The sequence below is a fragment of the Drosophila montana genome, unplaced genomic scaffold (assembly GCF_035044405.1).
Source record: "Drosophila montana isolate Dmon_TW-CO22-7 unplaced genomic scaffold, ASM3504440v1 contig_3733_1, whole genome shotgun sequence".
NCBI lineage: Eukaryota > Metazoa > Arthropoda > Insecta > Diptera > Drosophilidae > Drosophila > Drosophila montana.
In genome coordinates, this window is record NW_026998620.1 from 6,093,945 (window position 1) to 6,108,200 (window position 14,256).

At 40.8% G+C, this 14,256-nt stretch overlaps 5 protein-coding genes and 1 long non-coding RNA gene across 9 annotated transcripts; 3 read left to right on the plus strand and 3 right to left on the minus strand.

Moving 5' to 3' along the window:
* Positions 1 to 51: 51 nt before the first annotated feature.
* On the plus strand, positions 52 to 4,764 carry LOC135436023 (transcription factor Ouib). The gene is made up of 4 exons (XM_064693394.1): positions 52 to 238; positions 303 to 865; positions 930 to 1,175; positions 4,455 to 4,764. Exons 1-4 carry the CDS (start codon positions 119 to 121, stop codon positions 4,663 to 4,665), a joined length of 1,140 nt encoding a protein of 379 aa, XP_064549464.1. The 5' UTR covers positions 52 to 118; the 3' UTR covers positions 4,666 to 4,764.
* LOC135436026 (uncharacterized) lies at positions 1,167 to 3,627 on the minus strand. Of its 4 annotated transcripts, XR_010437468.1 has the most exons (5): positions 3,586 to 3,621; positions 2,827 to 3,028; positions 2,618 to 2,741; positions 1,998 to 2,144; positions 1,167 to 1,420 (listed from the first exon to the last, which is right to left on the minus strand). XR_010437468.1 is itself a non-coding variant. In XM_064693398.1 (4 exons), exons 2-4 carry the CDS (start codon positions 3,012 to 3,014, stop codon positions 1,334 to 1,336), a joined length of 399 nt encoding a protein of 132 aa, XP_064549468.1. In that variant the 5' UTR covers positions 3,015 to 3,028; positions 3,586 to 3,627; the 3' UTR covers positions 1,167 to 1,333. The 4 variants fall into 4 exon arrangements, 3 of the variants coding, with proteins under 3 accessions (XP_064549468.1, XP_064549469.1, XP_064549470.1); XM_064693398.1 differs by lacking the exon at positions 1,998 to 2,144 and having other exon boundaries at positions 3,586 to 3,627; XM_064693400.1 differs by lacking the exon at positions 1,167 to 1,420 and having other exon boundaries at positions 1,824 to 2,144; positions 3,586 to 3,622.
* A 112-nt stretch (positions 4,765 to 4,876) lies between the features above and the next one.
* LOC135437053 (gastrula zinc finger protein xFG20-1-like) lies at positions 4,877 to 8,457 on the minus strand. Its single transcript, XM_064694877.1, has 8 exons — positions 8,281 to 8,457; positions 7,497 to 8,206; positions 7,192 to 7,437; positions 7,020 to 7,132; positions 6,310 to 6,512; positions 5,562 to 6,244; positions 5,248 to 5,493; positions 4,877 to 5,187 (listed from the first exon to the last, which is right to left on the minus strand). The coding sequence occupies exons 1-8, from the start codon at positions 8,392 to 8,394 to the stop codon at positions 5,070 to 5,072; spliced, it is 2,433 nt and encodes an 810-aa protein (XP_064550947.1). The 5' UTR covers positions 8,395 to 8,457; the 3' UTR covers positions 4,877 to 5,069.
* Positions 8,458 to 8,509: 52 nt separating this feature from the next.
* LOC135437079 (uncharacterized) lies at positions 8,510 to 9,033 on the plus strand. The gene is made up of 2 exons (XR_010437641.1): positions 8,510 to 8,576; positions 8,636 to 9,033. It is a non-coding gene; the product is annotated as an uncharacterized LOC135437079 (long non-coding RNA).
* Positions 8,728 to 10,390, minus strand: LOC135437077 (transcription factor Ouib-like). The gene is made up of 4 exons (XM_064694912.1): positions 10,171 to 10,390; positions 9,361 to 10,109; positions 9,049 to 9,294; positions 8,728 to 8,985 (listed from the first exon to the last, which is right to left on the minus strand). The coding sequence occupies exons 1-4, from the start codon at positions 10,309 to 10,311 to the stop codon at positions 8,811 to 8,813; spliced, it is 1,311 nt and encodes a 436-aa protein (XP_064550982.1). The 5' UTR covers positions 10,312 to 10,390; the 3' UTR covers positions 8,728 to 8,810.
* A 39-nt stretch (positions 10,391 to 10,429) lies between these two features.
* On the plus strand, positions 10,430 to 14,255 carry LOC135437074 (VPS35 endosomal protein sorting factor-like). Its single transcript, XM_064694909.1, has 12 exons — positions 10,430 to 10,504; positions 10,563 to 10,659; positions 10,716 to 10,835; positions 10,898 to 11,060; positions 11,123 to 11,778; positions 11,837 to 12,003; positions 12,062 to 12,344; positions 12,408 to 12,718; positions 12,783 to 13,126; positions 13,187 to 13,495; positions 13,552 to 13,820; positions 13,882 to 14,255. The coding sequence occupies exons 1-12, from the start codon at positions 10,488 to 10,490 to the stop codon at positions 13,987 to 13,989; spliced, it is 2,844 nt and encodes a 947-aa protein (XP_064550979.1). The 5' UTR covers positions 10,430 to 10,487; the 3' UTR covers positions 13,990 to 14,255.
* The last annotated feature ends 1 nt before the right edge of the window (position 14,256 follows it).

Consider the following 14,256-nt stretch of genomic DNA (forward strand, 5'->3'; position numbering starts at 1 on the left):
TTACGACAACAACCTGTTGACGCTTCCGGGTGAATGGCTAGCGGTATTGTGGGTGTGGGACAGCTGCTTTGTTTACATTTGCTATTGATTGAGGCACAATTAAAGTTTTCTGCGAGATATGCTGCAAAATATTTGCCGCATCTGTGCAGTCGACACTGATGCCACTAAGGCAATAAATCTATTTGAGAAGAGCGCACGTCAGCTTTTGCGACAAATAAAGCTACTTACCGGCGTTTTTGTAAGTCAATGCAAAGTCTAATCACTGATCAAATTATAAACAATTTGTTAAACCAACTGTGAAGTTGGAGGTCAAACCCGATTTGCCAGAGGTTATATGCAAAATCTGTCAGAATGATTTGGACTGTGCCATAGAGTTTCGCAAGCGTTGCCTGCGCAGCCAGAAGAGATGGACGCAAAAGTACAATGGAACCCCCGATCCTGAAACAACTGGTCCGCCGTCCACTCATGTCATTTGTGTACGTCGAAGTGCACGGACCCGTGTACGTTGTGCAACCGAAAACGAGGATGAGGAAGCGCCATTGAGTCCCATTGAAGTGCTCATAAAAGTGGAACAGCCAAATAATGAAGCTGATGAAGATGACGGTATCGATCATTTGGACACGGAAACCTGCAATGGCAACGATGACACAACAAATGTTTCCTCGCTGGAAGATGAGAACTATGTGTCACCAATGGAAACAAAACGTCGGCGAAAATTGGCCAAATGTACCGTTTCAAAGCAGCCGCGCGGAAAGCAAAAGCTACCGGTGTTCTTCTGTGATCAGTGCGGCAACAACGTCACGGGCAAGTCCGCCTTTGACCGACATCTGCGCAAACATAGTGGCATAAGGCCCTTCCAGTGCGAGTAAGATGGTCAAGTTAAGCGAAAATTACAGTCTTGCTTATGAGAAATCGTGTCTTGTTTGCAGGCAGTGCTCTGCGCGATTTCTGTCCGCCGGCGAGCTGAAGGGCCATCAAGTAATGCACACTGGAGACAGGAAATTTCCATGCCGCTTCTGTGAGCGAGCTTACGTCAACTACAGCGGTCGACTGCGTCACGAGCGGACCCACACCAATGAACGGCCCTTCGTCTGTTCGCACTGCGGCAAGGCGTTCACCAACTCCTATATATTAAAAAACCATAATCTGGTGCATACAGGCGAGCGTTTGTTTAGGCAAGTATATAAAAGCCAATCTTTATTATCTAACCGGTTCACTTAAATTATAATTATAATTTTCTTTCTGTTAGTTAATCGTTCGATATTTAAACCAGCTTAGAATCAGGTCCCAAAATGAATAGTGTTCTCTCACATATGCATATAATACCGTCGGTTTAGATGAGTTCCTTGTTATAAGTCATGAATCGCTTTAAACGGGCACCGTTGAACGGCTCTTCGCTGCCCGGGGGAAATTTACGCATCTGAATAGGCACATAAAATCGAAATGAAAACATTTAGATTATTCAAGTCAAATACGGTGCTTCTCTTTCTTGTTAGGTGCTTATAAAGGTGCTCAAAGGTTATTTACTTACACAATATATATTTGTAAAGCGAATAACTCAAATAGCCCAAACCAAGTTTCTATTTAAAATACCACGAAGACATGATAAAAATAAATAATATGGGTCTTATAACAATAGAAATATAAAGTTTTGTAAAACCAAATCAGATTTTTAGCATGTCGTTCCGTTCCGTTCTTACTTACTACTAAAATTAAATAAAATATATCGCCAGTCAAAAAATATTCAAAAACGTATCTACTATAGCTAATTTTATAGGTCGACATCAAGAATTATTTTTAATATATTAGTAATTTAGAAAAAAATTTCGCCGCGATTGTATTGAACTATAGGATTGATAAAGCAACTGACTAACAGTATTTAGATATTAACTCGCATTTGAATCATCGTTAAAGTTTTCTTATTTGTATGGGGCATGTGTTATTTCGCAAATGTGTTTATAAGTAGTGTATCTATAGGTATATATGCATGTAAGTACAGCAAAACAAAACTGTGATATTTAGCCGTGTTATCCAGTTACTCAAAGCTGCCAGCGTATGGTGCAATGATAATGTACAATAAGCTGTTAAAATTTGTTGTGTTGTTTGTGATTATTGTATTAGGGTTCGTCTTTGGCGAATCGTTTCTGTAATTAAACAAAACTCAGTATTAGAATGTCTTATTTGGTATAAATTAATCAACAATTAAATGTACAACTGCTACGTGAACAATACACATGATATTGGGATACATAGCATAAATATGAACACTTAAATTAAATATATTCGTAAATTATATAAACTAAATAAATGGGCATGGTGTAAAGTGCAAAATGTGAATAACTCTAGTTATAATTACAAACGAGTCACTTGTCAAATAATATGATTAAATATTAGGATTTTGTCCCAAATGTCAGCACATATAATCAAATTTAATATTAACAAATTTAAGCCTGGATGAGGTTACATTATAAAATCTTAAACATCAGCAAGGAACATAATGGTTGACCGTCCCGAATATCATGTTTCCTATTTATTTTTCTATTCATCCGCTGTTTGTTATATTTTGTAAGCATCGGGAATTCGATCATAGAGTCTACTTAATTGGATAACTGCTTACCATAATTCTATATTTCTCCTTGCATGCATAATCCGATTCATCAATATCCATGTAACAGTCAGATTTATATTCAGCTGGCAATGGGTTGCCTTCGTATTCGCACAATTTGTGTAGGGGCCGTGCTCTAATCATGTTAGAATTTATAATCGTAAATATATATTTATATTAGTAAATCCGATTGGCCAAGTAGGAATATCAATGCTATTTACGTGACAATAATTTTGTTCATCGAAGACGGCTTCTGCATTGGACAATAAAACACATCTGGTGTCTTTTTGTCAAATACAATTTTTCTCATCATATCCTTTTCCTTGAGAACTGCCTTCCCACCAAGCGTAGCCCACGTGCTACACACGAGTGTGGCAAGAACAAAGATGGCAAGTAAATTGCTCTTCATTATAAAAGCAGAATCTGTAGGAAAAAAGATTTATTAAAATTAAAGTTAAAGAAATACAACATATTAACTTTTTTGTGCCCTAAACCCTGCCTTTAGTTGTAGAATAGCCGTGATATATGTAAGTAGGTCTTTCACCTACAGCTGCTCACAAATTTGTAATGATATCATCGATATGGAAACCTGACTAAGCACTTTGAGTATCGCCCACACAAAAAATGTCAGCTTTGCATGTTATTCCCTATTAGGAATCAAAAGTACTCTATTATACCCAATTAGGATTTGAACTTTAAATAAAGAGTCACACAATTCATTGTTGCGAGGTGAACTATTCGAAAAGTACGCCTGCAACCTTGAATGGATTCAGTGTCTCTATACCATGAGCAACAAGTATTAACGTCGCGCGATTAAGTCGTGTATTTACGCACAATTAGAAAACTCTCTAGTTTAAATACAAGTTTTTCTTGTATGTATAACTGTATCTTTTAACACACTTGGTTTTGCTTAAATATAGCAAATATTTGTCGCAGATTTAAAATGTGCATTAAAACAAAAAGAAATCGTGCCGCCTCACCTGAAAGCTAACTCAAACTGTTGCTTTTTGAAACTCGTACAAGTCGAACAGACTCAGACTAAACTCTAGGCACTGAAAAAGCTCTTTTCGGCTTGTCGAGAGTCTACACATACATTCATAAATACATATGCATGTTGTTGTTAAGAACCGGTTTCTTCGCCATTCAAAAGAAATAAGTACATACCTTACCCACATACATATCTATCTATGTATGAAGAAAGGTAATATGTTGTGTGTGACCAACCGAGCGAGCAGGCATGGCTGCCTCTAATTTAAACTCTAAAGTTATTGCCTGCATTTCGAAAACTTATTTTAGTAATGAGCAGAAAATCGGTGTTGATTGTATTTAATAGTTAATCTAACGAGCTGTCGCAAAAATATACATATTTTCTTAAGTATAAACCAATTCATAAAGTCGGCTCAGCTTGTGTTTAAAAACATTTCAAAGCCCGCATATGTAATCTCTGTCAGTTCAGTTTAAATATCAGATCCTGCATTATATGATGATTGGCGACCTTTTTAATTTTTTATAGTATTTTCTAAGTATACTACAACTCATAAAGTCGGATGAGCTTGTTTTTAAAAACATTTCAAATCCCGCATATGTAATCTCTGTCAATTCAGTATAATTTTCAGAGCCAGCATTATATGATGATTGGCGAACTTTTTAATTTTAAGTTGAACGCTTAGCCGGTTCGAGATCTGGGTTTTGGAGTCAATAAACCGAACAAGCTCCTTTTGTCAATATATTAAATTGTTATCTTCAGAGCATACTACAAATTAATTAATTCTCTCAATTCATATGTATATTAATTTTTTATTGTTTATTAATGTGACCTTGTTTCAAGTCATATGCTTATTTTTCACAGGTGCGATTTGTGCGAACGCTCTTTTTCAAGGCCAACTCATCTAAAGACTCACTATCGCTCCAATACTCACAAACAGAATGTGGAAAAGTCATGTGTGGCACAACAGAAGGCGAATGAGTTACACCCGGTGGATGCAATCATCTTGCCCCAATCTACCAGCGGGTCGCAGGGCGTGGTATTAGTTACAGTTGAACTGCCTTTGGAGCATTAGCTGCTGTTAAATCATTCACAATACTTTCAACAATTGTTGGAATACTGAACAAATAATAAGTGCAAATTCAAATTTAATTAAATAAATAGTTAACTTGCATCACCAAACAGAACATTAATGGAACAGAATGGTGGATTCTGCAGAAAGGCCCCAAAATTGCTAACGACAAGGATAAGATGCGGTCGCAACGAATTAAGCAAAGCCAACTTCGTTTATATACTCAAAAAATATCATATATTTTATTGTTGTTTTCCTAAAAAACATGCAATGCAATGAGTCGTATGTCTGCTCAGCTTCTGGTATGCTGTTTTAGCAATGAACAGTTTCCTTGTTCTTTTGGCTTAAATTTAGTGTCAATCGAATTTTCTTAATTAATTTACGTACTTAAAACATCATATTATTAATTAAGTTGTATTCTTTATTTCCTTGTTTTGACGCTCTCGTTTACGCTTGTGGGCGCTGGACCGAAAATGTGTAACTAGATGAGTATGTCTTCTAAAGGTTTTGTTGCAAGGCTCGCAGCTGTAATTGGAGGGCAAATAATTAAGCTGCTACGTGACATACAGTTAATCGAAGCCTCACCTGAAGGCACGCTCGCCGGAATGAATGAGCATGTGATTCTTGAGTATGTAGGGAGCGGTAAAGGCTTTACCACAGATTGTGCACGCATACGGGCGTTCATTGGTATGTGTACGCTGATGCTTTATCCGGGAACTGTTGTCCGCGAAGCAGCGCTCACAGTATTGACAGGCAAAGGGACGTTCACCGGTGTGCCTCCGCATGTGACTCTTCAACTCGGAGCTTGTGCAAAAGCGATCCTGGCAAATTCTGGCAGAAAGGCAAAACGTTTTACATCAATTTTCTATTCGCTGCTTATTCGTATTTTGTATACTTACTCGCAAGGGAACTGCTTGTCTCCACGATGCCGTCTGCAGTGTAGTTCAAAGGACATGCGTCCAGATATGTGAATGCCACATTCCTCACAAACGAATATTATATTTCCGAGGCCTTTTCGTGCTCGTTTTTTCTTGACTTCAACTTTTGGTGCTGCAATCTCTTCGTGCGACTCCCTGCTCAATACCACACACTCTCCATTCCACTCCTTATCAGTCAGGATATAATCTTCGTTAGTTGCAATATCACCGGCTTCGTTGGCAATTGCACATTGGGGCTCATCGGTGAGATTTTCTATGGCCTCCAAAGCTCGGACCTCTTGTGCTTCAGCCTCCTGGATGACTGCCTCATCATCTATTATAATATCGTACTCCAATAACTCATCCTGTCTGCGATGTTCCTCTATATTCACTTCGTCTGCTTCTGGTTGCGGTTTTAACTCCTTCTCTGACTCTGATTGTGTTCCCGAGTTGCTTATGTTGATTGATTTTTCGCAACTGTTGCTAGCTAGTTCCATCACGGCTATCCTATACTCCTCGGATACATTCTTCAGCTCATCCTCGGCTAACGCTGTCAGAAGTTGCTGCTGTGCTGCAATTACCCTATCGCTGAAGCCAATCGCTTCGCGCAATTCAGTCTGGCAGCAAATACATATTAGGTCCGGCAAACATTTAGCATTTTCCAACTGCGTTGCCGTAAATGATATATAATAAACAATGTCTGCTGATAAACATTTAGTATATTACTTACAGTCAAGCCCGTAAGGACTTGAATGCTCCAAAGCACATCTTTATTATCAAAAATTCTTAACGATTCTTTGAAAGCGGCATATCTGCCACAAACTCTGCACATGTTTTTAAGCATTGTGCGCTTGTATAAATACAATTCAAACAAAACAACAAATTGGTTGAGCGCCACAAATAATAAGTAAACAATTTTGTTTGAAGCAACAGCTGTTTATATTGAGTTTACCATTCACATGTGTGCGGAATGCAATAGCTGCAACCTTTTTATGATTAGTGCTGTAAAACGAATTATTGGCTTTTTAAAAAGATCGCACAAAAATTTGAACAATATGTTTTAGCATATAAATCTATCTATACTATTCCTCTTACTTATAATGAAGCTGCGAATGTTTTGTTTTGACACCAGTTAACTCACATTTCAGGACTTTAATGAAACTTTTTAGTAAATGTAGTCATATAGTATAGTAATAAGTACTGGATAAACTTCAGATTTTACCACACGATCATATGATATCCGAAATGTTAGTTGCAAGTGTTACACTTAGATGCAAAGACGTTTAATACTTGAGAAACCTTTTTCACTGTTAAGCTTGTATTGTATAATAATTTAAAAGTTTAATTTATTGTTTAATTATACCCTACACATACAAAAGCAGATACATGTTAAAAAGTTTGGGCTTATTATATTTGAATACAACTGTGAAATCAATTAACTTGTAACTTTTATTCCCTGGTTTTGCTGCTCTAGATTACGCCTGTGGGCGCTGGACCGAAAATGAGTTGCCAAATGTGTTTGGCGTATAAACGTTTTATTGCACAGCTCGCAACTGTAAGCGAAAAATATAATATAAGCGATTGCAAGTTTCATAATAAAAGGGAACCCCACCTGAAAGCTCGCTCGCCGGAATGAATGAGCATGTGATTCTTGAGTATGTAGGCGGTGGTGAAGGCCTTTCCACAGCTTGTGCACACATACGGGCGCTCATTGGTATGTGTCCTCTCGTGTTTCAGCCGCGTGCTATAGTCCGTGAAGCAGCGTCCACAGTATTGGCATGCAAAGGGACGTTCCCCGGTGTGCCTCCGCATATGTCGTTTAAGTTCGGAGCTGGTGCAAAAACGATCCTGGCATATGCTGACAGAAATAAGACGTGCATTACGTCAATGTAATATATTTTTTTTTGGCATGCTTACTCGCATTGGAATTGCTTGTCTCCACGATGTCGCCTGCAGTGCAGTTCAAAGGCCATGCGTCCAGATATATGATTGCCACATTCATCACAAACAAATATGAGACTTCCCACGCGCTTTCGTCCTCGTTTTTTCCTTCCTACACTTTGCATGGCAATCTCGTCGTTTAACACTCTGTCCAAAACTGCACACTCCTCATCTGAATCCTTATCAGGCAGGATATAGTCTTCGGTAGCTGAGTTTTCTTCGTTGGCATCGCTGACTAATGCACTTGGGTGCTCAAGTGGATTTTCTATTGTTTCCAAGGCGCCGGCATTCTGTGCTTCATCCTCCTGTCTAATTAAACCATCATCAAGGTTTATGTCGTACTCTATGAGGTCTCCATGCTGGCTGTGTTCCTCTATAATTATCTCGTCATCTTCCTGTTGCACTTTAATTATCAACTCTTCATCTGGCTCAGGCTCACTTATAGCCGCGGCATCTGATTGTGACTCAAGGTTCCTTGCATTGATTAATTTTTGGCTACTGTTGCCAGCATATTCCATTACGGCTACCCTGTACTCCTCGGATACATCTTTCAGCTCTTCCTCGCTTAAAGCAGTCAGGAGCTGCTGCTGTGCTGCAACGACTCTATCGCAAAATCTGATTGCCTCGCGTAATTCTGTCTGGCAGCAAATGCATATTAGGTTCGGCAAGCATTTTGCATTTTCTAACTGCATAACAATATTGTTAATTTCATTTACATATTTGTGTCAGCTGACAACTCAAAAACAAATAATATACTTACAATTAAACCCGTAAGGACTTGAATGCGCCAAAGTATGTTTTGATCCTCAAAGATTCTTATCGAATTCTTGTAGGCTGCATATCTGCCACACACTCTGCACATATTCTTGAGCATTGCGTGTACTAATAAAAACAAATATTTTTTGAGCTCAATAAATATATATGTATGTAAACAGCGTCGTTTGATGGTACAGCTGTTTTTGTTATTTTTTGCCATTCGCGTGTGTGCGGAATATCGCTTGCACTGTGTTGACTGTGGCTAGGCGTTTGATTAATAGCTGTTAACCAATTATATTCGTAAATAAAGAACAATTTCCAGTTTATATTCCTGAATTAGTTATTTGCTTTATTTATAGATAAATTCAATACAATTTACATAAGCTATCGCTATGGTTTCGAAAAGGATGGGTTGCAAGCAAATATTCTTAAAGTATATAAAATGTAGGCATTAATTATATTCTTTTATTTTATCTAATATAGAATAGGTTTTTTGTGATCTTATTTGACGGTGATAATTAAACAAGTATTTTATTAATCCTGCATATGCAAACTCTCCTCATCCATTTCCAATTTGAGCTGAAGGGCGGGGTCGTGCTGCATTTGCTGCTTCAACTGATACTTTTCCAAAGTACGCTTGTGTACCCCGGTTCGCCTATGTGTGCTGAGATGAGTGGGAAGCATGAAAGATTTATCGCAGAGCTCGCATCTGAAAGCAGAAGAAATTTCTTTTAAATAAAGTCTTTTATGCGATTTAGCTGCTGCGTTTTACCTATAAGAGCGCAAGCCGGAATGTGTTAACATATGGTTTTTCAGAATGTAGCCCGTGGTGAAAGCCTTGCCGCAGGTGCCACACACGTAGGGGCGCTCGTTGGTGTGGGTGCGTTCGTGCTTGACGCGCGTCGTGTAGTCGGAGAAGCAGCGTCCACAGTACTGGCAGGCAAAGGGGCGCTCTCCGGTGTGCTTACGCATGTGGCGCTTAAGCTCTGAAGTGGTGCAAAAGCATTTGTCACAGATTCTAAAAAAAAAAATTTAATTTATTTATATTTGTTTGTGTGAGACATGATTTAGTAGAGCCACTCACTCGCACTGGAAATCCTTCTCGCCGCGATGCCGACGGCAATGCAACTCGAATGCCATGCGTCCCTTTATGTGATTGCCGCATTGCTCGCAAATGTAAACACCGCCTGCCCCCCTGCGACGAGGATCTTCGGGTTTAATCTTTGGCTTTGGCGGCAGGCTGCTCTTTTTCACAGCATTCTCATGCTCATATTCATCATCGAGTACATTGTCCAGAACGGCCACCTCGTCGTCAGAGTCATACAGATAGACCTCCGTGGGATCGGGCACAATGAGTTGATTCGACATGTTCTCAATTTTCACTATATTCCCATCATCGTCTGCCATGAGGCATTCGTATTGCGTCTCCTCCACCAACGACTCATTGTCATCCTCGTCAGCCTCAATAAAATCCGTCATGTCAGGGCCAATTTCATATTTTACTTTCGTAACAGTTCCACTACTTTCCGGTAGCAATTTGACCAGGTCATCATCGTCCGCATGCTGGTAATCAGGCTCGATTTCTCGCTCCATTTCGGTTTCAGGTTCTGAGTCACCTTCGGTTTCTTGATCATCTGCTGACGGCGTTAATGTTTCATTTCCCATTATAAGTGCCTTGTATTTCTCGGGTATGCCCTCCTGCTGCTGTTTGGTGAGTCCCGCTAGTAATTCACGCTGTGCGCTGATGCAGCGGTCCCGGAACCTGACGGCACTTGTTAATTCAATGTTGCAGCACTCACACATCAGCTCGGGCAAGCATAGATAGCTTTCCAGCTGCAAATAAACAAATGAGATGCATAAGTTAATTGCCAAAGCAGAGTCTTATCCCGCTTACCCGTAGGCCCGTGAGCGTTTCTATATTGCCTAGCAGCTTTTTATTGGCTTTATCAAATATTTTGAAAGATTTCTTGAAACTGGCGTATTTGCCGCACACTCGGCATGTGTTCTTTAGCCATTTGTTCGGTACTTTTGCCATATTTTTCTAAGCAAAACAATTTTTTTATGGATAAATGGTGGAAAAAGATGCGCGGATGTGTCTCGCGTTGCCAACTAATTTTCATATATATTGTTTTGCCATTCACTGGGAATGTCAACAATCGAATGTTACATTAACAGAGTTACACCGCACTTAACAGAGTCGAAAAGCACGACATGGCGACTTTGGAATGGTAAGTTTATCTCGAAAATAAACAATTATTTGTTTATAATAAACACGTTTGCATACAGGTCTTGCGCACCACGCTGCTATCATGTTGTTAAAAACCATTTACATAGAAAAGTTACGGAGGAACATCCGCTTAAGCAGCAGACAGTCAATGTCACGGTAAGACAGCTGCAAAACTCCGCCCCTTGTAAACATAAAACAAATTTACTTATCAGGTCGCGGACACGAATCCTCTCAGCTTGGCGTTGGCACTGGAAGGCACCGATCCGCTTTCAAAATTTGCGCGCCAGGAGCAGGAACTAAATGATCCGTTGACGCAGATGGCGAGCGAATTTGTAAGTAAACTGCGATGACTTCATCTAATAACAAAATATGATTCAACATTTCCCTATCGCAGACGCTCAAATCTAAGCGTGGACATACAAGCGAACTGGAGGATAACGCGCTTAATTGGAGCACACGCCGCCTGGGCATATTGAATCGCTTTACGACCAATGAAAAGCTGTCGCTATCCACCAGCTTTCTATGCACCAGCAGCACGGAAAGTGGGGGTGAAAACTGTAAGACTTGCTTCCAGGAGTAAACTAAGGTGTTGTATTTACTAATAATGCTATCATTATAGTCAAGGCCCAGACTGTGGTGGCCGACAAGGTGAAGTATCGGCTAGAGCAGCTGGATAATTTCGATGCTTGTAGCATGCGTCACATGATGGACCTAACACAGCAGGAGTACATACAGCGGTTCGATCAGCTAAAACAGGAACTGATCCAGTCCTGGCACAACGATCAGCGCGTCAAGGCTCTGAAGATAGCCATACAGTGCGCCAAGATGCTGTCGGACACTAGAGTGTTGCAGTTCTATCCCAGCCAGTATGTTCTTATCACGGACATTTTGGACGTCTTTGGCAAGCTAGTTTACGAGCGCTTGCGTGCCAAGGCAGCGGGTGCACCAGGCGCATCGGCTGTGGTTCTACAAAGAGAGCGCGAAGCTGCACGCGATACCTGTCAGAATTGGTTCTATAAAGTCGCCTCTATCCGTGAGCTGCTGCCACGTCTTTATCTGGAAATGGCTATATTTAAGTGTTACGGGTTTCTGACCACCTCGCAGCAAGAAACGGAGCAATCGCTGTTACGACTCACAAGTCAGCTACGTGGCATTGCTGATCCGCTGGTGTCCAGCTATGCGCGCTGTTACCTGGTGCGCGTTGGAGTTCCGGTTACGTCCAGCAAGGTCTACATACGCGACAACTTTACAGATTTTTTCATAATTTATCCGCAGGTTAGTGAATCATGTTCGAATTTGACCTCAATTTAATTTTCTTTTATACTGTATACAGATCTTTCGCCTGGTGGCCCGCTACAACTTGCATCCGGAGATAATCACGGCCAGCGCATATTTACAGCTGTATGCACCAGCTCTGGATTTTATGCTGCAGTGTCTGATGCATAAAAGTGAAGTTTCCGCACAGGAAATGCTTAACGAGTGTAAGCAGCTAAAAAACAAGTAAGTTGTCTGTAATTCTGCCAATAACTCCGTCCGTATTCACCAAATTTTTCTCTAGCGGGGCAGTACTTTTGTCTATTCTTAACTCCTCGAAGGGAGAGTTCATAGCGGCACATGCTCAGGAGTTTTTGGAACTGATTAATAACTGCGACACACCTGGCATTTCGAAGTCTCAATTACTGCGACCACTGGGCAGCTGTGTCAGCAGTTGCGCACCGTTGCAGGAGCAGCGCGTGCCCTTTCTGAACGCTGCCTTTCAAACTATTAACACGCTCACGGATCCGAACGAATACATTAACTGTGTGGAAACCTGGGCGCCTTTCGTGGCACAATACTTTACGGTTAGTTCGATAAATCATTGAATAAACAGTTATTTAATTTATCATACTAATTTTCTCTTCCAGATACACGAGGTGAATCGTCTGCTGGGTGAACTGAATTCTCGAATGTGTCTAGGCAAGGCCTATGAGAAGCATTACGGCCAGCTGCAAAGCATTCTAACTAGGATAATGCAAAACTATCGAAGCATTGAGCTGCTGCTTATTCAACCGCATTTTCTGCCCTATTTGGATCTGTTCCATAAAGAGTCTGTGCGTGTGGAGATGTGCAAGTCCATTCTGAGCCACTACAGGCAAAACAGCGAGGAACGAACCTACGATGCTGTAGTTACCAATGCACTAATGTATCTCGGCAAGATACTTAACGACTCGGTCAAGTAAGTGAACGCAGTATCCATTTAAATAAGTCATATACTACATATATATAATATATTTTTGCAGTGCACTTACTGTGGAGGACGAACGCCGTCAGATTTCGCAGCTCATCAATGGTTTCATAAATAAAGTTCACTTTGGAAAAGATCTGGAGCAGCAACTCAGCTTCTATGTGGAGGCACGCGGTACTTTTAGCAACCTGGATGCAGTGTATGTAACCCTTGTGTACGCCGCCTGCAAGCTTACGATGCGGTCATCCAATCGACAAGGCGCCAAGTCGTCGGGTTTTGTTAAGGCCTGCATTGCCTATTGTTTTATAACCATTCCCAGTATTAGTTCTGTTCAGCAAAAAATGGATTTATATCTACTGTGCGGACAACTGGCCCTGAGACATCTATGTCTTGGGCAAGGTATGGCTTATTTCCAACAATTTTAAACTAAGTGCACACTAAACCTTACGTTTCTATTAGCGGACGCTTGCTTTGAGGCTGCGCTGCAGCTGGTTAACGAACTGCCCGCTGCCACCGTTGACTTTGAAGGCAAGCCGCGTTGCCTGGAGCGCTATCTCGTCGCGTATCTATGCAATATGCTGGCCGCACTAATCGTAGTCCCAGATAGCCCCGAACAGGGAGTTTTATACTTTCTGCGACTGTTGCTTGACATCGTGGGCAGGCGATCATTTAAGACGTATAGTACTGCGCCAGCTATCATCTATCTGCATGTCTTGGACATGCTCTACGTGCAAAGCCTGGACCAATTTCCCTATCACATCGAAGGCGGTAAAAAGCGCAGGCACAACTTAACTCAATATTTTACATAATTGACTTTCTTATAGTTGTTTCTAATGATGCGCTCTATGGTCACGATCCCAAATTCCTAGTAGAGGTGAATAATCTGTGTGCACAGGTTGTGGATTGCATTCTGTTGCAGTTGAAGTCTCTGGGCGCGGCCCATCAGCAGCGCACCCAAGCACAGCTAGCCATGGAGCTTTTTATGCGCATAGTGCGCTATGCAGATCTAGAAAGGGAACCGCTCTGTCAGCTGGCAGTAAAGCTGTGGCTACTCGCTAACAAAGCACAGGCGCAGCTGGACAGCGAAACTATTGTGCGTATACAACCTATCCATATCAAAGTATCCGTAATCATATTTGTATCTTGTCTTGCAGCCACAAATGCTGTGCAGCGTGGAGCATTTCTATAAATTAGTCAAGGATTCGTCACCGTCGCGAGCCCAAACAATTGCCAAGCTACTGATACGCATGCGCGACAGTTGAAATAGCTGCCAGCGATAGCCACTCATTGAGATTATCTATTCATATGCGGAGTGCATAAGGCGAAAATTGGTGATTTGTCGCTTAAAACGACATCAAATTTGTTGTGCAATCAAATGGCTGAATTAAGACTTAAATATTTATATAGGTTGTAGGTTGTCTCTACTTGTGAATTGCTTTTGACTGAGTTATTGCCTTAAGAATTTAAATGAAACTTAGTTTGTGCTGGCTTTCAATAATCAGACAGTTTTGTATGCAGGCAAAACAAAC